This window comes from Pelophylax lessonae, assembly GCF_965119305.1.
Source record: "Pelophylax lessonae genome assembly, chromosome: 7".
Taxonomy (NCBI): Eukaryota; Metazoa; Chordata; class Amphibia; order Anura; family Ranidae; genus Pelophylax; species Pelophylax lessonae.
Genome location: NC_138774.1, coordinates 145531086 through 145556153, shown reverse-complemented (window position 1 = coordinate 145556153; position 25068 = coordinate 145531086). Strand labels below are relative to the sequence as shown.

The 25068-nt window shown below is 42.9% G+C and overlaps 1 protein-coding gene across 1 annotated transcript in view; it reads left to right on the top strand.

Moving 5' to 3' along the window:
* The window catches only part of NRK (Nik related kinase), a 489556-nt gene extending 485661 nt beyond the window's left edge, over window positions 1-3895 (top strand). Inside the window, exon 32 of the mRNA XM_082263406.1 lies at window positions 3702-3895. Coding sequence (XP_082119532.1) covers window positions 3702-3785 — 84 coding nt within the window. The 3' untranslated portion in view covers window positions 3786-3895. The remainder of the gene's footprint in view (window positions 1-3701) is intronic.
* The last annotated feature ends 21173 nt before the right edge of the window (window positions 3896-25068 follow it).

Here is a 25068-nt window from a genome sequence, read left to right as displayed (position 1 = left end):
AAAAAATCTCTAAAAAGTGCACTGTGTATACATACAGTATCTCACAAAAGTGAGTACACCCCTCACATTTTTGTAAATATTTTATTATATATTTTCATGTGACAACACTGAAGAAATTACACTTTGCTACAATGTAAAGTAGTGAGTGTACAGCTTGTATAACAGTGTAAATTTGCTGTCCCCTCAAAATAACTCAACACACAGCCAATAATATCTAAACCGCTGGCAACAAATGTGAGTACATCCAAATTGGGTTCAAAGTGACAATATTTTTTGTGGCCACTATTATTTCCCAGCACTGCCTTAACCCTCTTGGGCATGGAGTTTACCAGGGCTTCACAGGTTGCCACTGGAGTCCTTTTCAACTCCTCCATGATGACATTGTGGAGCTGGTGGATGTTAGAGACATTGCGCTCCTCCACCTTCCATTTGAGGATGCCTCACAAATGCTCAATAGAGTTTAGGTCTGGAGACTTGCTTGGCTAGTCCATCACCTTTACCCTCCGCTTCTTTAGCAAGGCAGTGGTTGTCTTGGAGGTGTGTTTGGGGTCATTATCATGTTGGAATACTTCCCTGCGGCTCAGTCTCCGAAGGGAGGGGATCTTGCTCTGCTTCAGTATGTCTCAGTACATGTTGGCATTCATGGTTCCCTCCATGAACCATAGCTCACCAGTGCCGGCAGCACTCATGCAGCTCCAGACCATGACACTCCCACCACCATGCATGACTGTAGGCCAGACACACTTGTCTTTGTACTCTTAACCTGGTTTCCGCTACACATGCTTGACACCATCTGAACCACATAGGTTTATCTTGGTCTCATCAGACCACAGGACATGGTTCTAGTAATCCATGTCTTTAGTCTGCTTGTCTTCAGCAAACTGTTTGCGGGCTTTCTTGTGCATTATCTTTAGAAGAGTCTTCCTTCTGGGGCGAAAGCCATGCAGGCCAATTTGATGCAGTGTGCAGCGTATGGTCTGAGCACTGACAGGCTGACCCCCCACCCCCCCACCCCTTTAACCTCTGCAGCAATGCTGGCAGCAATTATACCTCTATTTCCCAAAGACAACCTCTGGATATGACTCTGAGCACGAGCACTCAACTTCTTTGGTCAACCATGGCGAGGCCTGTTTTGAGTGGAACCTGTCCTGTTTAATCACTATATGGTCTTAACCACCATGCTGCAGCTCAGTTTCAGGGTCTAGGCAATCTTCTTATAGCCTAGGCCATCTTTATGTAGAGCAACAATTCTTTTTTTTCAGATCCTCAGAGAGTTCTTTGCCATGAGATGCCATGTTGAACTTCCAGTGACCAGTATGAGAGAGTGATAGCGATAACACCAAATTTAACACATTTGCTCCCCTTTCACACCTGAGACCTTGTACCACTAACGAGTCACATGACACAGGGGAGGGAAAATGGCTAATTGGGCCCAATATGGACATTTTGACTTAGGGATGTACTCACTTTTGTTGCCAGAAGTTTAGACATTAATGGCTGTGTGTTGAGTTATTTTGAGGGGACAGCAAATTTACACTGTTAGGCTGCATTCACATGTCAGCTTATAATCGCGGGCAGAACCGCCGCGGTTCCGCCCGCGATTCTGAGATTTATTGCAAATCGCGGGACGCCTAGCGTTGCCCGTTGATTTGCAATAGCCCCCCAAACGCCAAGCGATGTTGCCGCGATTTACGCCCGCCGAATCGCGGCAACATCGCGCAAACAAAATCGCGGGACGCAATACGCTCCAAAAAAGTACAAGAGCTTCTTTGGAGCGTATTGCTTCCCGCGATTTTGTTTGCGCGATGTTGCCGCGATTCGGCGGGCGTAAATCGCGGCAACATCGCTCGGCGTTTGGGGGGCTATTGCAAATCAACGGGCAACGCTAGGCGTCCCGCGATTTGCAATAAATCTCCGAATCGCGGGCGGAACCGCGGCGGTTCTGCCCGAGATTATAAGCTGACATGTGAATGCAGCCTTATACAAGCTGTACACTCACTACTTTACATTGTAGCAAAGTGTAATTTCTTCAGTGTTGTCACATGAAAAGATATAATAAAATATTTACAAAAATTTGAGGGGTGTACTCACATTTGTGAGATACTGTAAATACCTAATAATAATTTACGTATATAAATATCAAATATTTCAAGTCACATTGCAGCAAAGTGCTTCAAAACTTTGTGTAAGTGTGCCATACAATAGTGTAAAGTTTAATAAACAGCTCCAAAAAGTCCTTAGAAATGCTCCATCCAAAAATCCATGTCATATCATTCCACTGTTCCACCCCTTGAAGTGCTTTGCTTTTTGGAGTATCCTCTTAGGTAGAGTCCACTCTCCAGAAGCAGTTGACACCTTCATTATAATAAGGTCAGTATGTGCTTTTGTTATGTCAAAATCACTTTCTCCAAACCTCTGAATAATTATACCTTTATCTTATATTAGCTCAGACAGAGGGACCTAAATCTGAAAAAAACTATATAATTGTCCAACAAATATTATTAAAAGCACTGTACTGGATTGTGATTTGAACATTTGATGTGTTTGAGTTATATACTGTATATACATGACTATTAGGTATTTATGTATGCACAGTGCACTTTGGGAGAGTGTTGTGTTTTATGGGGGTTTTTTTTTGGACAAACACACACATTAGGTTATGTCTTTGCCACTTTGAGCACTTTATTGATGCAACATTAGATTAGAGCTGCTATTTTTTTCCTTGATGCAGTCACTGCAGTGCAATATCAGGGGTGCTCATAGAGCAACAACTAGGCAGTCAACATATACACATGCATTTTTTTCTTGAGCGCAGGTAGCATTCGAATATTTATGATTATTCCCTTTTGTCCAATATTGCCAAACATGATGATATAAGAGTCCATCATAGCATAAAGTAGAGAAACATTATAATAGAAGGAAAAATACCACCAGAGCACAGTCTCTAGATTCCCAACTCTACCAATGTAGAGGGACAGAAGGCATTGTCACTAACTTGTTTGATTTGTTGTCAGACGTGTCCCTTTCCTTTAGAGCAGTGGTCTTCAAACTGCAGCTCGGGACTGGATGTGGCCTTTTGCTTGCCCTTGTCCAACCCTTTGGGGCACTTTTCCTTCCACTGATACAAGACATTATTCCTCTGACTGACACTAACAATGGGGCATACGCCCTGCTACTGATAGCAACAATGAGGCCTTATTTCTTCTATTGATGCCAATGATGGGGCACTATTCCTCCCACTGACACCAATGATGGGGCACTATTGCTCCCACTGACGCCAACAATGGGGCACTATTCCTTCCACTGACACTAATGATGAGGCACTATTTCTCCCATTGACAACAGCGATGGGGCACTATTCCTCCCCCTAATACAAAAGATGCTTTGTTTACTCCCACTGATGCCAGGACAATTTCTACTCCCAACAGCAATGGTCCCACTCAAAGTCTGGGGGACAGTTAACTGGCCCTTTTTTAGAAAGTTTGTAGACCCCTACCTTTATGGGATGAGACAAGTGCCAGTGCAGTCTTTTGATTTAGCATTAAATGTCACATTTCTGAAACAGGATAGGAGGACAGGATGATGAATTTTGCTAAGCTATGTTGCTAAACTACTGGAATTTAAAAATAAAATATTGGTCTTGTGTGGACTATGTTGTTACCCTCTAGAATTCTAATTGTGGTATGTTATTTCCTTTCTAGGTATTTTTTGCTTCAATGCAGTCTGGTGGCAGCAGTCAAATTTACTTCATGACTCTTGGACAAAATGCCTTGTTCAGCTGGTAACCAAAAATAAGAATCTAGAAAACTGAACAGTAATGGAGGCCATTTAATACTGCTTCATTGATATGCACTATAGTCCAACAAATCACTATTTGTGCTGGATCCTGGTTGTTGCAGGTGTTTATTTTGGGTGTAGTTTACATCTGTAAATCGCATGTAGCATTCCTGGGTTTCAAGTTATGTCTTCTGTATGAAATTTGCATTTTGTACGTGTCTATTACAGATAAGTTGGTCTCGCAGTAATTGCTGACCTGTTTGATATGTCAGAGGATGCGGGGAGTTGGATAGAATAATTTAGGTGCCTGTTCTAATAACTACAGGGACTTCACTTGAGTCACGAAAGACAATCTAAATACATACATATATATTAAATATTTCAAAAACAATTGATTAAGTTATACTGGTACCTAATCTTGACTAGTTTTTAGATTTCAAATTTGCCAAGCTCATATAGCTAAATATATTTAAAGCATATCTACAGTATTTTCAACCCTCTACTGATGTCAAGGTCTCCTAGTGATACTCTGGGTGGTTCAGTACAATCTATCCACTAGCTTCATATATTTCTCAGGGACTGCACTGGTAGCACATTTTCTTCTGCATTCTTCATGTATTGCAAGCTACATGAAAATTCAACAGTAAGAAAAAACCCTCTCAAAATGTTTGAGTAGAAACTTGAATGCAGAAAGGAACTGAAGTCCCCAAGAGATACTGGAAGAATTAACTTGTTGGGATCATTTGGAACTTTAAAGTGGTTGTAAACCTTTGACATGAAATATCAACAGAGCATATCTATCTATAGTGTGTACTTTTCTTAATTCAGAGCACTAAGTGTAATTTCTGTCTGCTACCTTGTTCCTCTGCTTTCTGCATAAGTCAGTTCTGACACTTAGCGGTAAAAAGGTGACAGGGAAAGGAGCTCCAGCACACAGTCTGTGATTGACATCCTCAACTCTCTTCCTGTGTGCTGTGTAAAGGGGTGACCCTACCCACCAAGCAGCTCTCACTAAACTCTGCAAAGTATAACTCCAGCTCCCCGCCCCTTCTTTCTGAATGCTTAGGCATGCTGTATAAAGTCTGGACTTTGAATGGTTGTAGAGAAAAAAAGACTACCGTTAAACAGGTACAACGTACAGTATGTAGGAGAATTTGTTTTGTCTCTGTGCATTACCTGAGGCCAGTCACTTCACTGTGCATATGTAAGGGTTTACAAACTCTTTAATGAAACATAGTGCAGTGTTCAAATTAGTTACCCATATCAGCCATTCAGTAAGGGTATTTATTCCTAAAGTGTTCATAATTGACAAGAAGATGTGTTCTTATAAATCATGTATATGCACTGTTTTGTTGAAGAATCCTAATGATTTTTGGATAAGTATCAGTTTCTGTTTATTTGCACTTTTGCCTCTGCATTAGACATCATGCCGCTAGCACTGTATATAAAACTTACTTGAAGGACAGGAACTTCTATTAAAATGTAGAAATCCCATACACTGCAATGTAAAATATGTCTGTAATCTAGTTTGACTGACATTTTAGCTATAAGTTGTATGCATTAAAAGTTAATCAATTTAATTTAAATAGGCAAAGTTATAGTGAAACTGCAGAGTCATTTCTAATAAATTTAAGTACAACTTGAGATAGTCATTTCAGATAAAAGGAACTATTCTCCGAATAATACATGTTAGGCATTCTGTAAAAATTTGGTTACAAAAAATCTAAAGTTAAAAGTATTTAAGTATGTCAGCTTTAGGAGCCAGAATTGGGGTTACATTTAGTTTTATATTTTATTATATTCTATGAGATTTATTCATGAGACAGATATGTGCCATGACACGTAAGCCAATCTGTGTTATAAATCTTGCCTCAGGACTTTTTTTATTACATGAATTGTAAACTTTTGATGAGCCGTTAACATGGTCTAATGCTAATACTGTATTACTCCACAAGAACATTAACTGGAAATGCTAAAACTAACGCGAATGTAGGTTAGTCTATCTAAAATACTGCCCTGTTTTTTCATTCCTGTCCTATGTAGCATTTAAAACTTGTCTAGGTTGTCTGAGAGCACCTTTTAAAATACACTATATTACCAAAAATATTTGGTAATATACTGAACGCCTGCCTTAGCACGCACTTGAACTTTAATGGCATCCCAGCGAGTTTGAGGTTGAGGAACTTGACTGGCCTGCACAGAGTCCTGACCTCAACCCGATAAAACACCTTTAGGATGAATTAGAGCACAGACTGTGAGCCAGGCCTTCTCATCCACATCAGTGCCTGACCTCACAAATTCTGGAAGAATGGTTAAACATACCCATAGACACACTGCTAAATCTTTTGGACAGCCTTCCCAGAAGAGTTGAAGCTGTTATAGCTGCAAAGGGTGAATCAACTCAATATTGAACCCTACAGACTAAGGCTGGCCATACACCATACAATTTTCTTATTCAATTTCCATTAGATTTACCTTCAACTATGTAGTGCAAGGGCCTGCCTGATTGCATACAAATTGAAAGTGTTCAGGTTTGAACTTATATTATATGGTTTTGGTAAATCTAAAGGAAAGTTGAACAAGAAAATTGTATAGTGTATGGCCAGCCTAAGACTGGGATGCTATTAAAGTTCATGTGCATGTAAAGGTAGGCGTGCAAATATTTTTTGTAATATAGCGTATCTGTGAACAGGACACTTATAACAACTGGCCCGATTCCAAGTGACCAATTTCATGTAAATTGGCTAGTGGAGAATGTTGCTGATTGGTTGCCATCGACCAGTATCTTATAAACTTTTTGCAAAGCCACATGTTTAACAAGCAGCAGTGGTTTTACATATAGCAGGTTCTAAAAGGGAAAAAAAGGGGGCAAAAGGCATTTTTACCTAAAAAAAAAAGGAGATATGGGTTTGCCCTTGCCAAAGTAATTCAGCTGAAAGCATGATGGGCTAATAAACAGTTTACAATCGAAAGAAAGGTTGCACACTTGTTTCTTTCCATGGGTAAGTGAAGGTTGCAAAAAGAGGAATGCTATTTATAGGTATAGTTCCTGATATACCATTCAAATTGTAATATACCTGTATAATGAAATAATATGAAAAAATGCTAGAGCAGTTATGTGTCAATCTGAAGATGTGTAATGTGATCAAAGTAGATCAGCATAACCTTGATTGGCATGGTTGTGATGTCCAGTTCTCCGATGTTCACTGTTGATGGGGCAAAGATTAACTAGAGTTGTATCACCAACTGTCACTGTGGAAGGTTGGTCCAACATACAGACAGTGTAGAGTGAACAGAAATTGCTTGTTCTTGGAATCTTAATTGATGACAGGCGCCTAAGATGATTCCACCTCAAATTCTTGGGTATAAACCTGGTTTCCAGTTTTTAGGACACAACCCACTTGAGGGGGCTACTCAAGAACAAAACTAGAAAAAAACTGAATTTCTCCTGTTACTGAAGCAAATAGAGAAAGTGTGGACATAGATAAAAAAAGTAGGTTTACTGCTTATCTTGAGCAAGAGAAAAAGAGAAAGAGAAGAAAGAGAAAAAGAACAAAAAAAAAAATTAGAAGCTACAGGAAATTTCTTCTACACTACTGAAATGCATTTAGTTCATGTACGGTTAAGTGTAGTCATTTGGCATATTACTAAAGAGGTAGTGTACTGCAATTTGTAAATTTTTCCTTGTACGTCACTTTTAGGCATATGCCTGACAATCATTTTCTGCTAAACTGATCTTTGAAAGTGTTGGACAGCAGTGAGGTCTTTTGAGCATTGTGTTCTCTGGATCAGTACATACAGTCATGTAATAAATTAAGTACCCTGCATATAATTTACATTTTTAACATATCTGAACAGGCAAACGTTAGATATTTATTCAAATAGTGCCTACAGAAAGAGGTAATGTGCTTTATTACCAACAGAAGAAAATTTGGCTTTTTTAATCATTTATTCAACCAAAATATCAAGCGTAATGGTGTACTGTGGAAAAAGTAAATTGGTATGTTTGTTGGGGGTGTTTAATGACGAAGAATGGTTAAGACATGTAACAATCTTTTTGCAAAAAACACTTTTCTCTTTCGTTCGAATGACACATTGCTCCAGAAATTATAACTTCTGGGTTATATTGCCTCCTCCATGAGTAGGACTAGGCAGAACAAAAATCACCTGGCTACGCCCATGGGCCATCCTCAGCTGGTATATAACCAGGGGCATACCGAGGGGTTGGCCAGATTGGCGCCCGCCAGGAGCGCAGGCCGAGGGGGGGCGCAAAAAAATTGGCAGTGTTAGCAGTGATTTTTGCACCCTCCGTTCAGCCTGCACCCCCGGCGCCCCCAGGCAGCGTGCGGCTCCAATCCTGGAGCCCTGTGTCCACTCCAGGCGGCGGCAGTGTGGGCTCCTCAGAGCTCTGTTCACCCACACATGCGGTCGGTCAGCAGTCACATGACCGTGACATCATCAATTGGCTCCAACTCAGTGGCAGGCTGGGGATGGGGACTGCACTGTGACTGTCAGAGGAGCTCATACCGCCGATCAGCACATTGAGACTCCTTCAACCTCCTCTTGACTCCCAGGCAAAGCTAACTGGTGGACCCCCTCTCTCTCTCTCTGTCGCCCCCTCTCTCTGCCACCCTCTCTCTCTCTCTCTCTCCGTCACCCCCCCCCCCTCTCTCTCTATCACCCCCTCTTACTCTCTGTCACCTCCCTCTCTCTGTCTCCCCCTCTCTCTCTCTGCCACCCCTTTCTCTCTCTCTCTCTCTCTCACTGCCACCCCCTCTCTCTCTCTGCCACCTCTCTCTCTCTCTCTGCCACCCCTCTCTTTCTCTGTCACCCCCCTCTCTCTCTCCCACTGTCAATACCCCTCTCTCTCTCTCCGTCACCCCCCCTTCTCTCTCTGTCACCCCTCTCTCATTCTGTCACCCCCTCTCTCTGTCACCCCCTCTCTCTGTCACCCCCCTCTCCCTCTCTCTGTCACCCCCTCTCTCTCTGTCACCCCCTCTCTTTATCTCTTTCTCTCTTTCTCTCTCTGTCATCCCCCTCTCTCTCTGTCACCCCTCCTCTCTCTCTGTCACCTCTCTCTCTCTCTCTCTCTGTCACCCCCTCTCTCTCTTCCACCCCCTCTCTTTCCCTCTTCCACCCCCCTCTCTCTCTCTCTCTCTCTCTCTCTGCCACCCCCTCTCTCTCTCTCTCTCTGTCATCCCCCCCTCTCTCTCTCTCTCTGTCACCCCTCTCTCTTTGTCACCCCTTTCTCTCTCTGCCACCCCCTCTCTCTCTCTCTCTGCCACCCCCTCTCTCTCTCCCTCTCTGCCACCCCCTCTCTCTGTCACCCCTCTCTCTGTCACCTCTCTCTCTCTCTGTCACCTCTCTCTCTCTGTCACCCCCTCTCTCTCTTCCACCCCCTCTCTTTCCCTCTTCCACCCCTCTCTCTCTCTCTCTGCCACCCCCTCTCTCTCTCTCTCTCTCTCTCACTGTCACCCCCCTCTCTCTGTCACCCCCTCTCTCTCTCTGTCACCCCATCTCTCTCGCTGTAAACCCCATCTTTCTCGCTGTCACCCCTCTCTCTCGCTGTCACCTCCTCTCTCTCGCTGTCACCCTCCCTCTCTGTCTCTGTCACCCCCCTCTCTCTCTCTCTGTAACCCCCCTCTCTTTCTCTCTCTCTCTCTGTCACCCCCCTCTCTCTCTCTGCCACCCCCCTCTCTCTCTCTCTCTCTGCCATCCCCTCTCTCTCTCTCTCTCTGCTGTCTCCCTCTCTCTCTCTGTCTCTTCCACCCCTCTCTTTCTCTGTCACCCCCTCTCTCTCTCTCCCACTGTCACTGCCCCTCTCTCTCTCTTTGTCACCCCCTCTCTCTCTCTCTCTCCATCATCCCCCCTTCTCTCTCTGTCACCTTCTCTCATTCTGTCACCCCCTCTCTCTCTTTGTCACCCCCCTCCCTCTCTCTGTCACCCCCTCTCTCTCTGTCACCCCCTCTCTTTCTGTCACCCCCTCTCTTTCTGTCTCTGTCACCCCCTCTCTTTCTCTCTCTCTCTGTCACCCCCCTCTTTCTCTGTCACCCCTCCTCTCTCTCTGTCACCCCTCTCTCTCTGACACCTCTCTCTCTCTGTCACCTCTCTCTCTTCCACCCCCTCTCTCTCTTCCACCCCCTCTCTTTCCCTCTTCCACCCCCCTCTCTCTCTTCTCTGCCACCCCCCTCTTTCTCTCTCTCTGTCACCCCCCTCTCTCTCTCTCTCTGTCACCCCCCCTCTCTTCGTCACCCCTCTCTCTCTCTGCCACCCCCTCTCTCTCTCTCCCTCTCTCTGTCACCCCCTCTGTCTCTCTCTCTCGGTCACCCCCCTCTCTCTGTCACCCCCTCTCTCTCTCTTGTCACCCCCTCTCTCTCTCTCTGCCACCCCCTCTCTCTCTCTCTCCCTCTCTCTGTCACCCCCTCTGTCTCTCTCTCTGTCAACCCCCTCTCTCTGTCACCCCCTCTCTCTCTCTGTCACCCCATCTCTCTCGCTGTAAACCCCATCTCTCTCGCTGTCACCCCCTCTCTCTCACTGTCACCCTCCCTCTCTGTCTCTGTCACCCCCTCTCTCTCTCTCTCTCTCTGTAACCCCCCTCTCTTTCTCTCTCTCTGTCAACCCCCTCTCTCTCTCTCTCGGTCCCCTTCCTCTGTGTCACCCCCTCTCTCTCTGTCACTTCCTCTCTCTCTCTCTGTCACCCCCCTCTCTCTCTCTCTGTCACCCCCTCTATCTCTCTCTGTCACCCCCTCTCTCTGTCACCCCATCTCTTTCTCTCTCTCACCCCCTCAGTCTCTCTCTCTCTCTCTCTGCCACCCCCCTCTCTCTATCCATCACCCTCTCTCTCTCTCTCTCTCTCTCTCACCCCCTCTCTCTCTCTCTCTGTCAAACCCCCCTCTCTCTCTCTATAAAACCTCTCCTCTCTCTCTCTCCCTTTCAGGGGGGGGGTGCCAATACAGCTCCTCGCCAATGGCGCTGGAGGCCCTAGGTACGCCTAACCCCTCTCTCTGCTCTAAGTAATCAGTTTTAATCTGTCTAGTTAGGAGTATAGACCTAGGCTCCCGGCTAGGATCTCTGGTCCTAGCAATATTTTCTCCTTCCTTACATTTTTTTTTTGTTTTTTTCTCTCGGAAGATCTACAATCAACTGCCGGGCTGGGCGACGGGCTGGATAATCTAGACCCAGCGGTCTCCCCAGCCCAGCCAGTGAGCGCATGCAGACCGCAGCTACGTGCTAGGTCAGCCACGACATAGCTTCACTGACAGAGGCTGGTCCGCGAGTTAAACATCTCGCAGGGCTGCATAAGACCAAGCGTGGGTCTGAGTCGCAGCGGTTACTTGGCCGACAGTTCCCCTACTTTGTTGGCGAGGATTCTGTCTGGAGCGTTACCCACACCATGGAAGGGAAAAAACTGTTTCGCCTCCACCCTTTTGGTGTTTTTTTAGGGAGGACATGGGTAACCTAGGAGGACGGTCGGAGCTGCCTGCAAGTTCCATCCTCCTATCTTTAAATCCCTCAGTGAGCTGGGCTTCCCCCACTCCCTTTCCCCCCGTCTGGACCTGGAGTCTGGTGGGGGTCCGAGGGCAGTGGATGCAGCAGATACCCTTAAGGTCTCTCCACTATCCCCACTCTGTAAGGGTCCTGGGATAGTGTACATCCTGCCCTGTTAGTTTGGAGGGGTACCAGTGTAGGAGAACCCTAGGTGCATGCCCTACTGTTTTGCAGTGTAGGTATAGTGCAGGGGGATCCCAGTGCAGAGTGCGCAGCAGAGTCTCCCCAGAGGGGAGTGCAGAGGGTGCAGCATTGCAGAGGGCACAGGGAAGATCCTGGCAGCATGCTTCAGCATCTGTAGCTGATGGCTGTTACTTCTTAGTCTAGCTGGTCTCCAGCTGGCAGCCATGTTTGTGTAGCTTGATGATGGTACGGGGGCCATTTTCCCTTAGCCTGGGAGACGCCGGAGACAACCAAAGCCTCGTGGGAAGCTCCTCTTCTTCCTCCTCAGTTTCCTCTTCCTGTGCCCAGGACATTTGAACGGGGAGGGCCTCCATGGTAATGCTGGGTCTGAATTCTCGGCGCTCCTCCGATCAGTAGAGTGAGTCCTTGGGGGTCCCTGTTATCTCTCACTCTGTTGATAGGGACCCTGAGCCTTGGGGGGATTCTTTAGTGGTGCCAAAATATTGTTTTTGTACTGCAAGGTCTTCCTTTCCTTATGGAGCTTTAGGGTCACATCTCCCCCACTGACCTCCCTCATGGAGGTGGCAGGTCCCTCGGAACCCCAGATTCCCATGGTTGCACTGACAGTGGTCCTGCAGTCCTTAGTGTCCTGGATGGAAGTGGCTTGTGGGCAAAGGCCCAGGAGGAAGCGTCCCCCTACTTTTCCTGCTCAGTTTGTCTCCTCTGATTCTGAGCCTGATCCATCCAATAGGGAGAATGATTCCTTCATGGTCGCAGCAGCGAATTAAAGACTAGACGCACTTATCACTGCAGTGCGTGAGACTTTAAAAATGGGGGATGCGGCTGATGTAGTCATGGACATGGCTGTGTCATTCAGTACACATAAGTCCTTATGTGCCTTATTTTGACAGGTTCCTGTAGGGAATGGGAACACCAAAATTTCCCTTTTGTGGTCCCCAAAGTTTTGCTGTAAGTTACCCTTTTGAGGAGTCACTTTTGAAAAAGTGGACTAGTCCACCAGTGGTGGACCCTCCATTTTCCAAATTGAACAAAGCTACCATTATCCCAGTATAGGAATCCCCTTCCTTTAGGGACTGGCTGACAGAAAAGCGGAGGCTGTGGCACGTAGCATGTGTACTATAGTTAATTCGACATTGCGGCCAGTCCTTGCCTCAGCTCTGGTGTCTCAGACCCTAACTGAATGGGCCAAACTTTTGCGTCAGGGCCTGGGGGATGAGCAGGTCCCTGTTGCTTATGTTGATTTAGGCGGACCAGTTGGTCCATGGGCTGCAGTTTATTTGTGATGCAGCTTTGGATACAGCTCCTGTGCTGTCCAAACTTTCTGTTTTAATGGTGGTGATTAGGCGTGTGCTGTGGCTTAAGAATTGGTCAGCAAACCAAGCCGCTAAGAAAGCTCTCATTGACCTGCCCCCCAGAAGAGGAAGATTGGGGCCGCTCTGTGCAATGGTTTTCCAGGCAAGTATAACATCACATTTACTTTCACTTTAAATACGACTGGATCCACCTGCATACTCCCCAAGTTGGATCTAACAATTAGCACCTAAACAAAAATATTGGTCTTCAACATCATCGATTTGGCGTGGTAGTAAATGTAGGTATGTATTTACTTTTTCCATGTAATATTTCTGAATTTTGTTTATTTAGAACATGAAAACGAATAAATCATATCAATTTTATGTGCTATTTGTTTAGGTATAACACAGTTATCTGTAGACACTATTTTAATCAAGATCTAATATCTGCCTGTCAAATATGTTGAAAAAGTTAGCCAGTTCTATGGACTGTAGGTTGTAATGCACATACACCTAACATTTTGCTGGCACTAAATATACACTGTAATTAGGAAATAGTATGTGTGATTGTAAGCTAACTCGAAAGTTGTATTACAAGGGATGACATTAGCCAGGAAAAACTTTGAGGTATTAGATTTGTAGAAGGTTGGGAATATGTTAAAATACAAGATTGTAAAGTAGGTTGGGAATATGTTAAAATATAAGATTGTAAAGTAGACAAGTGAAGCAAAGTGGGGTTATGCATGAAGAAAAAAACTGAAATGTATACGGTATTGTTTTAAAGACTTGTGGAAAGTTGAATGGACAGTTTTTGAGATTATTAGTGTCAGCAAAATGCCAGGATTGATTACAGAATATTTCGGAGCCCTCTTGTTTTGACTACCATACTACCTTTACATGTACTGTATATGAAATATAGGAGAGCGAAACACACAACCATGACGATCTGTTGTTTCAGGCTGGGTTCATTGGCATGACAGAAGATTGTGACTGGATCTCAATGGAGCCAGTTCACACATGTCTGTGGCTGCTGCAGAGTAAATTGCACAAGATTCCTCTGTGTCTTTGGCTCATTTCGGGTCCAAATTCAGGCAAAAATGTGAGTGTGATTTCTCCCTGAAATGGAAAACAGGGACGCACTGGACCCCTCCAGTCAGCTGCGTCTGAATAAGGTGTGCACCCAGCCTCATATTATATGGCCTGGACCAATAATGTAGGTCCAGAATGCCAGTGTGAAGTCAGAACTCTTAATGTGCATATTTTGGTATTTTTTTTTTTTATATAATGAAGCTATGGGGTTAGCTTGACAGCTAGGCAACTAGTATTTTTAGAAGGGGAGGTCACTAATTCCAGCCTCCATATTCCTCAAGACAGGTTTCATGTCTCATAACTCAACAAATTATTTGGGGATTTGAGTTGGTAAGCAATGTGTTGATGACAGAAAATGAGGACCATAGTCCTCCTATTGGAGTACAGTAGTAATGTACTGTAATAGATGGCAATCAATCAACTTTTGGGCTAATGTACATTGGCATTTTAGATATCAAAAATAATGTCAGTTATGATGGCTTAAAAGCGAATTAAAAATTGACTTTAAACCAGCTTTAACTGGCTTCAAATCTCTGTGTACAGAAGCCCATAATCAGTCTAGTACAATTAGACATCTGGTTAGCTGCTACAGATGACAGCATATAATTGATTTACTTACCATGTTATTTATTGAGCAACCCATTTGCAACTATTTATTTTAAAGTAGATCTAAACCCATTCTCATTTGAGGTTTAACATGTTAATGTGCTTTCAAAAGTTGTTCATTTTTTTCGTAGCTTTTGGTTAAAAAAATAAAAATAAAATAAAACAGATAATCCTGCACTATTAACCTATCACAAGCACCCCTGGTGGAGATGCAAGGTGGCTTTGCTGACACATATTGCCCAGCCATGTTCCACTGCTGTCATTTTTAGAAAGCAAGATGTGCAGTCAGTGGTGCGTATAGACAGGAATTTGCTGAAAGTGGAAGAAGATCAGAGGTGTTGAGATGCAAATAAGGATGAAAAAAGATAAAAACCGTATTGTTTTTTTAAAAATTGGCAATAGTTTATGATACAGTGTTTTATCAAACTAAATTTGACCTTTTTAGGGTTTAGATCTACTTTTAAATTCAAACTGGTTCTAAACTGCATTATGACAATAGTATTTTCCTTTTTGTGTTATCTGTTGATAAATGGTTTATGGCTATATTTGTGAACTGTGCAAAAAGTTCTTGACGTTTTGAAGCAAAACACAGCTTGCGTGGTTCTTTAAACCAACACATTGTAATAACGCTTCTGTAACATTTTAATAAAATGAAACTGTGAGAAAACCCCAAAGTATTTTGTACACAAATGACGTGCAATACTCAAAACCCCATGTCTTTTATATAATTATATATTTAAATGCAGCATATGTTCTTAATGCTTACTAACGCTATGACATGATTTGTCAATTAATAATAAAAAGTTATTGCCAAAGGCACATCTGCTTTGTGTGTTATTTTTCTCCATCAGTGGCAAGAATCCACATGGGCACAGCTTGACCATCAAAAGAAGAATATTTAGATTCTGTCATTCTGTTTGATTACAGCAGATGCAACTTAATTGGCAATGAAGCCTCACAAGACGCTGCTGTATGCTCATCTCTTGAAATGTGAAATATTGGAAATGGCTGCAGTGTTTGTTATCGTGGTAAAATACACATTACATTACCTCGAGGGAAAGTAAATTAAATATGCCTTACACAGCGATGGCATAAAGACATTGACGGATATTTTTATGCATTGGCCATTTCTGTTCTAGACAAGTGTTATTTATGTGACTTTTTTATACAATTTGTGAAATATTTTTGATTCATTTTAGCAGCTCTGAACTTTGTGTGTTTCTGGGCTCTGTACAATAATTGGGGTCAGGACCGCTATAACACATATTTACCTTTCACCATATAGTATGCAGTTTCCCAATGCCTGGCCTTTTTTCAGTTTTCCTAAACATCCTGGAGCAGTAGCCAGTTGAGGGATAAAGCAGAAGGGGTAGAAATCAACATTGCCTCACAATGGTCAGACTGCTGGAACACTTAGCAGGCATTACCATATGTAACACCAGTTCCTGTTACAGCTGCATACTGATAAGTGTGTGAACGCCCAACACCAATTACATTACCCATTGAGGGCCATCCACATACTGATAAGTGTGTGAACGCCCAACACCAATTACATTACCCATTGAGGGCCATCCACATACTGATAAGTGTGTGAACGCCCAACACCAATTACATTACCCATTGAGGGCCATCCACATACTGATAAGTGTGTGAACGCCCAACACCAATTACATTACCCATTGAGGGCCATCCACATACTGATAAGTGTGTGAACGCCCAACACCAATTACATTACCCATTGAGGGCCATCCACATACTGATAAGTGTGTGAACGCCCAACACCAATTACATTACCCATTGAGGGCCATCCATGTGATGGGTGTCAATATTAATTACATAAACGAAGGTGTGAAAACTGGCTCCACTTGGAGAATTCCCTCAAAGGACTTCCTTACTACTCAAAATAATAAATCTATATTCCATGCACCTTATTCCACTACACAATAAATGACACACATATTCAGACTAAGAGCAGGGGTCTTCAAATAGCCATTCAAATGGCAACTCTAAAATTTTAAACTCAGCTGTCTGGATCACTACACATTTCAGATTTGCCTTAGGCTTCAGGTACACATACAGTGGTGATCGAAAGTTTGGGCACCCAGGTAAAAATTTGTATTAATGTGCATAAAGAAGCCAAGGAAAGATGGAAAATCTCCAAAAGGCATCAAATTACAGATTAGACATTCGTTATAATATGTCAACAAAAGTTAGATTTTATTTCCATCATTTACACTTTCAAAATAACAGAAAACAAAAAAATTACGTCTGCAAAAGTTTGGGCACCCTGCAGAGTTAATATCTTGTACTGCCCCCTTTGGCAAGTATCACAGCTTGTAAACACTTTTTGTAGCCAGCCAAGAGTCTTTCAATTCTTGTTTGAGGTATCTTTGCCCATTCTTCCTTACAAAAGTCTTCCAGTTCTTTGAGATTTCTGGGCTGTCTTTCACGCACTGCTCTTTTAAGGTCTATCCATAGATTTTCAACTATGTTGAGGTCAGGAGATTGTGAAGGCCATGGCAAAACCTTCAGTTTACGGCTCTTGATGCAATCCGCCGTGGATTTCAAGGTGTGTTTAGGATCATTATCCATTTGTACAAGCCATTCTCTCTTTAACTTTAGCTTTTTCACAGATGGCATCAAGTTACCATCCAAAATTTGCTGAAATATTATTGAATCCATTTTTCCTTCTACTCGTGAGATGTTCCCTGTGCCACTGGCTGCAATACAACCCCAAAGCATGATTGATCCACCCCCATGCTTAACAGTTGGACAGAGGCTCTTTTCATTAAATTCTGTGCCCCATCTTCTCCAAACGTGCCTTTGCTCATTCTGGCCAAAAAGTTAAATTTTAACCTCATTGGTCCACAGAACTTGTTTCCAAAATGCATCAGGCTTGTCTATATGTTCATTTGCAAAGTTCAAACGCTGATTTTTGTGGTGAGGAGGTAGAAGAGGTTTTCTTTTGATGACTCTTCCATGAAGACCATAGTTGTACAAGTATCTCTTTATAGTGGAATAGTGTACCACAACTCCAGTGTCTGCCAGATCTTTCTGTAGGGATTGTGCAGTCCAACATGGGTTTTGAATTGTTTTTCTCACAATCCTGCGAGCTGTTATTTCTGATATTTTTCTTGGTCTTCCAGATCATGGTTTAACTTCCACTGTTCCTGATGACTGCCATTTCTTAATTAAATTCCGAACAGAAGATATTGACATCTGAAAACGCTTTGCTATCTTCTTATAGCCTTCTCCAGCTTTGTGAGCATCAACTAGTTTTAGTTTCAGTTTTCTAGACAACTGCTTAGAAGATCCCATGGTGCTGATTGTTGGGGCAAGGTCAGATGAGTCTGGGCATTTAAAACCTTTGAGATTGACATCACCTGGTCTTCCCAGACGATGATTGAGAACAATCCATGACACTGGCTGGTCTCAGCCTTGCAAAGGGGGCAGTGCATGCTATAAATTCTGCAGGGTGCCATTTTTTTTGTTTTCTGTAATTTTGAAAGTGTCAATGGTGGAAATAAAATCTAACTTTTGTTGACATATTATAAGAATGTCTAATCTGTAATTTGATGCCTTTTGGAGATTTTTTTCCATCTTTCCTTGGCTTCTTTATGCACATTAATACAAATTTTGACCTGGGGTGCCCAAACTTTCGTTTACCACTGTAGCCTATTATGATCGCCGGGCCACCGAAAAATGCAAGTTGTGGCAAAATGTCCCTATCCTGAACGCGATTCATCTGCGTTCAGGAGAGGGAGGTTGAACCTCCCTAAACCGCAGCAGCTCCTAAATGATCTGAAAAGCCTATATGTACATTAACACACATTGAGGCTTTTATGGAGTTTAGGAGCTTTGACAAGAAAATGCCTTACTGTCCCTGCCATTATATTCAGCTGTCAAATGTAAAGGAAGATTATCTCTAAATTGGTCCACCATCAGCTTGCCTAGGACCAAGGACTGTCTTCCCACCCAAGCATTACATTGCTAGGCAAATCACCAGTAAGGACATGGTGGGAGTCATATGTACCTCCCCTTTACCAGAAACTACAATGAGTAGCGGTACCCCCCCCCCCCCCCCCCCCCGCAGAGGCCACTGATTTTAACTGATTCACCCCCAAACAGTACAAAAGCCAGCATCCACCCAAGCAACATCTAGGGGTTATTGTTTTGTAAATTTTATCTGGTTTAAACTTGTAACAGGAGAGGGGTGGGTGCATGGGATATTCCAAAACCGTTAGTACTTAGTAGTTAGAGAACAGTCTTTTCCTTAAGTATCTGTGGACGTTGGATAGTCTGACACCTCAGACCTGGGGTTCGTTAGGCAAGACTCTTTGGCATCTGGATACCTTGCACCACTGCACAGCAATTGGTACCTGGTGCAATCTCAGGAACACTGAACAGTACCAGTACTCTTCTCTAAGCTCACAGTTCAGGACACTACTGGGGATGGGGGAGTTCCCAGTATCTGAGATCCTATGGAAGCTATTTCAATCCAAGAAACTTCTGGTACTTTTATCCCAAAAGCACACAGTCATCAGGAATCCATTCAGGGTCATTGTTCACAAGTACCCAGGATGGTTGCCACCTTCCAGCCTCCTCCAGACACAGTTGAGTGAGTGAGACAGTCCTTCCCTAGACCAGATTACCTTGGTGAAGTCCTACGCTCAGTTCTAGATCACTTCCAGGTCCCAGCTCTTCCACCACTGATACCTCACAAAACAGCGACACAGTCCATAGGCAACAAATTGGGGAAAAAAGGGGGGTTCCAGACCTACCGGGCCGGTAGAGCTGTAACAGGGGGGATTTAAATGTGCCTCTAGAACAAATGTGTGTAAATGCAAAAAAAGGGGAGGAAAACAAAATGTAATTTATATAAAAAAACATATATTAGAACATTTTTTTATTAAATATACAACATATAAAATACATACAGTGCGTCAAAGGATATATTAAATGAGTAGCATTACATATGTCAAAAACATGACCAGAAATTGCATTTTGATTATCCCAAAAGGGCATCAAATGAGAATATCCGTTGCTGGAACTACGCGTTTCGCAATGGATGCTTCATCAGGGTCCAGCAATTTGTTTAAACAAGTTCATATTAGACAAATATAAACGATCTAAGGATGGACAATACAATAATTAGGAACATGAAAAAAAAGTATATCAGACAAAAAATAAAGCATAAAGTACATAATTTTTTATAATAATATACAATTATAATATCCTTGTATTTAAAATATTAATTCATTTTACATATCTTTATTATATCTAGGAATATATTTTCTATCACTAGTTTAAAAACATTTGTGATTCAATTATATTAGAGAAGAGCATATCCAGTTATTATTCATAGGGAAACATGGTATATCAATGTATGTTCCATAGAATGATACATTTGTATAGGACCAGTATTGCTCATCTTAGTTTAAAAAAGTAATTAGTTACAGTTACAAATTACTTCTCCCAAAAAGTAATTGAGTTACTGACTCAGTTACCACATTGAAAAAGTAATTAGTTACTCAGCAAAGTAACTGTGACTTTTTTCGTCGCCATTGTCGCTGACAGCTGGTGTGGCACTGCACTGGCGGCTGACCTGAGCTGAGTCTGACTGTGGTATTTTATGTTTTTTTGGTACCTGCTGCTGCCTGGACTGGCTGGCTGCTGCTGGTGGTGGGTGGCTGCCTGGCTGGTGGTGGCGTGGCACACTGGTGGTGACGTGGCACACTGGTGAAATTGCCGCTCACCTCCAAATCACTCTTAATGAGTGTTTGTACCAATAGGTAACAGGTCTCCAATGTAGAGGTAATGGTCCGTGGTGGTCTCTTTAAGGCAAGCTCTTAGATCCTTTTCGGTAGCGAGCATCAAACATCAGAGGGAAAATATCCTAGGTAAGGTTTGAAACTCTTATTGGTACAAACACTCATTAAGAGTGATTTGGAGGTGAGCGGCCATTTCACTCATTTATGGATACACGCTCACCATCACTGTGAAAGTAGTTTCCGCACCAACTGAATGACCAGAGTTTCCCGCACATCCGGCAACAATTTCAGACACCAGCACTTTTTCTTTAAATTTTTATCTTTCATATGAACTTATGAACTTTTTGGATTAATCTCTATCCTTATAAAGTGTTTTCTTTATATGCGAACTGTCACTTTTCTGCTTTATAGTGACTTTCCATTGATTATTATTTGTTGAATATTATTGTGGTTCACTCCTTTGCACCATTTGCACAGTGCACTTTACCACATCACTATATATTTATATATTCAATATTTATTTATTTGATATATTTATGATTGTCACTTCTAACTTATGCGTTTAATTCTTGCATTTATATTAATTTTATGCGATTGATCAAGCTGATCCCACCCCCCCCCCCCAAATGCAGGAGGTCGAGGTCCCCCCCCAGCCCATCAGTCAGACATAAAGTTGTGACCTCACTGACCTGTGAATGCTGCTGCTGGCGTCTGTCTTTGTTGTGGGAGGGATCGGCATCTGTGCTGTTACCATCTTGCTTGCAGTGAGTACGACGTTCCACCGCCACGCATGCCGCCCGCTCCCGCCGGATGTGACGTCATGCCACTCATAGCGGCTGACGTAGGAAAGTGCATCAGTGTATCCGATTGGTGCGCAGCGGGGGCCGGGGCTGCAGCGGCCCCAATGCTTCAAGCGGCCGGGCGGCCCCCAATTATTGCTTAAAGCGGCCCTGTAGAGGAGAGGGGGAATACAATTACATCTACTGCCATCTAGTGGCGGTAGATGTAATTGCGGTAACGCGGCCGAAAGTAGCGGCATCGGCGTTGCAGGAGAGGACGGGTAATCAAATAGATTACTCGTTACCCTGAAAAGTAACTGCGTTAAGTAACGCCGTTTACTTAAACGCAGTTACTACCATCACTGTATAGGACATACACTTATAGTGGGCCAAGGAAAAAAAAAGGGGGGGGGGGAATTGGCATGTGAGAGGTGAATCATCAGACAACCCAAACGGGGGGCATGTTGGAAGACCAGGCTGACCTTGAGGTGTGGAAAACCACCAAAAGGGAGCCTACCAATAGGGAGGGGGAGGAGATGAGAAAAGATTGGCGTACATATTTCCAGGCAAAAACCAGACAAGAAAGTGGAAATGCATGAAAATCCGCTAAGAATACAAAAACAGTTTTACCCTTGATTAATGGTCATGGTGAATGACATGGTATGTATACAGTATGTGCAGGTTAAAATAGAGGAAATAGCCATAGATCCTAAATAATTACAAGAAACAGAAAAATAAAAATGAGAGAACCAAAAAATAATATACAAAATCCATTGGAGATGATAGAAAAAATGTGTATGTGATTAATTGAGTATCCTCAAAGAAGGGGAGAGAAGCAAAAAGGGGGTAGCGGGGCTAGACCTATAAAGCCCAGATCCCCCAGAAAATATAATAGAAAGAACAAAATATCCAAAGCCTTGAATGAGGAACAAACCATCAGAGAAATTATCCAAAATCACCAACGATACAAAACTAAAGTGCCAATGTTACTTATTAAGAAAGAGAAAGTACCCGTGTGCCAAACACCGAAATATATTGTGAACCAGCTGTGTATAAATAAACATAAATGTAAATGTGAGCTCACCCCATGTACATAGCCATAAACAAGAGGAGGGAGTATTGTTATAGTATTGGTCATAAGGATAGACCTTCTCATGTAATTACACTGATATTGTATCAGTGGAGTGGATTTAAAAGCAAAATAGAACAAAAGGGGAAGTCAAATGGGGAAAGGGAGAGTGGAAAGGGCAAGATAAAGGAAAATGTATCACCTAAAGGTCAACTCCATGATGTGATTGTTCCGTGTATATCAAAGTTTAGGATCCAGCCTGCAATGACATCCACCAAATGGCGATAAATACAAGGCTATGGAAAAGTAATTGGATTCTATTGTATAGGGAATATCTAAAATCATGCTTACCCACTAAGAGACTGCTCCAAAAAAAAAAGTCTATTATTTAGACAATCAATCACGTCCTTACGGCGGAGTTGCTCCATAACCTGTACCCACCTCAGAGGTCTGGTATTTATATCCTGAAAGAAAATCTCCCCCCTCCACGTCTCCCGCCCCCCACATCAGCCTGCCAAATACGTCCGGTGCGGACGTGCTAGAGGATGTTCCCGCATTCAGGGGCAGACGTCACTTCCAGTCCTCAGGACCAGAAGTGACGATCTGTCAATGCCGGGTTACCATGGTGACGACATCCGGTGCTCGAAAGTGTCGGATGTATACAAACTGTGGCCGTAAAGAACAGCAAGTAAGTGCCGGGAAGTCCAGACAACCCCACAGCCACCACGCCAGCCCAAAACAGGATCCAGCCACAGAAAACAGAAAAAAGCAAAAAATAAATAAAATAAATGAAATTGACGAACAAAGAGGTGAAAGAATGCAAGACCGCACAATGTATGAACACAAAACAAAACTCCATATATGGCTACTGCAGTTATGTTTTATCAATAAATTGTCATTATATCCTTTAGGGGCAGTTTACTATGACCTTCCATTGGTACCACATTGTACATATATGCTTATATCACGGCTTCAAAATGCAGGACAATGGATTGCATGATGATCAGACCCACAAGGGGGAAAATATGTAATGGCATTCATTTGATATATCCTTTGACGCACTGTATGTATTTTATATGTTGTACATTAAATAAAAAAATGTTTCTAATATATTTTTTTTATATAAATAAGATTTTGTTTTCCTCCCCTTTTTTTGCATTTACACACATTTGTTCTAGAGGCACATTTAAATTCCCCCCTGTTACAGCTCTACCGGCCCGGTAGGTCTGGAACCCCCCTTTTTTTCCCAATTTGTTGCCAGATGGGGGAAGGTGCCATTATATCTTTTGATTTTTCTGAGGCCACGATCTTCCCCTCCACAACCAATACAGTCCATAAGCAACTCAAGGGGCAATAGCCCACTGAGCCAGGCAACTCTAATTACTGGGGAAAGACAATCTCTTCGTTGCTTCAGACTAATTATCAGCTTTTCAGTCACCATCTAGGCACACTTCCACAGGGATTTGCTAGGCCTTGATCAATATCCAGGGTGGTTATTTGAATCCCCCCCCTCCTCCCAAGCTGTAGAAACGTATTTTAAAGGCTGGAGGAAGCAATCCGTTTTCCAGCCTGTAAAATCCTGAACAGACCAGACCAAACAATTGCCACTCCCTTGATTACAGAAGGAGCCAAAAACTAAATGTACCCAGCAACCCACACTAGGAGGGTGCTAAGCATGTATTTCCTTAAATTCTAGCAGCTGAACAGCATCCTGGGGGAGCATGCTCTCAAGTTTCTTGTACACATGTACAAACCCGATTCCAAAAAAGTTGGGACACTGTACAAATTGTGAATAAAAACAGAATGCAATAATGTGGAAGTTTCAAATTTCAATATTTTATTCAGAATATAACATAGATGACATATCAAATGTTTAAACAGAGAAAATGTATAATTTTAAGGGAAAAATACGTTTATTTTTAATTTCATGGCATCAACACATCTCAAAAAAGTTGGGACAAGGCTACGTTTACCACTGTGTGGCACCCCCTCTTCTTTTTATAACAGTCTGCAAACGTCTGGGGACTGAGGAGACAAGTTGCTCAAGTTTAGGAATAGGAATGTTGTCCCATTCTTGTCTAATACAGGCTTCTAGTTGCTCAACTGCCTTAGGTCTTCTTTGTCGCATCTTCTTCTTTATAATGCGCCAAATGTTTTCTATGGGTGAAAGATCTGGACTGCAGGCTGGCCACTTCAGTACCCGGATCCTTGTTCTACACAGCCATGATGTTGTAATTGATGCAGTATTTGGTCTGGCATTGTCATGTTGGAAAATGCAAAAGCATATGTTGTTCTAGAACTTGGATATACCTTTCAGCATTGATGGTGCCTTTCCAGATGTATAAGCTGCCCATGCCACACACACTCATGCAACCCCATACCATCAGAGATGCAGTCTTCTGAACTGAGCGCTGATAACAACTTGGGTTGTCCTTGTCCTCTTTAGTCCGGATGACATGGCATCCCAGTTTTCCAAAAAGAACTTCAAATTTTGATTTGTCTGACCACAGGACAGTTTTCCACTTTGCCACAGTCCATTTTAAATGAGCCTTGGCCCAGAGAAAACGCCTGCGTTTCTGGATCATGTTTAGATATGGCTTCTTTTTTGGCCTATAGAGTTTTAGCCGGCAACGGCGAATGGCACGGTGGATTGTTTTCTGGAAGTATTCCTGAGCCCATGTTGTGATTTCCATTACAGTAGCATTCCTGTATGGGATGCTGTGCCGTCTAAGGGACCGAAGATCAGGGGCATCCAGTATGGTTTTCTGGCCTCTGTGGGATCTCTAAAGGAAGGTAGCAGCCCTTCCCCAATTACCATAGCGCAAAATCCCTAATTAAATATTCAAAATGCTGTATAGTTTTCTGAAAAACTTCAATGAGAAAATATACTGCGTGTTGGCCACCAGATGGAGCTGATGATACAAGAGTTAATCTATTTTAAAACATAATGTGATATTGCAGAATCTCCAGCAGTAGCAGGGATACAGACAAGA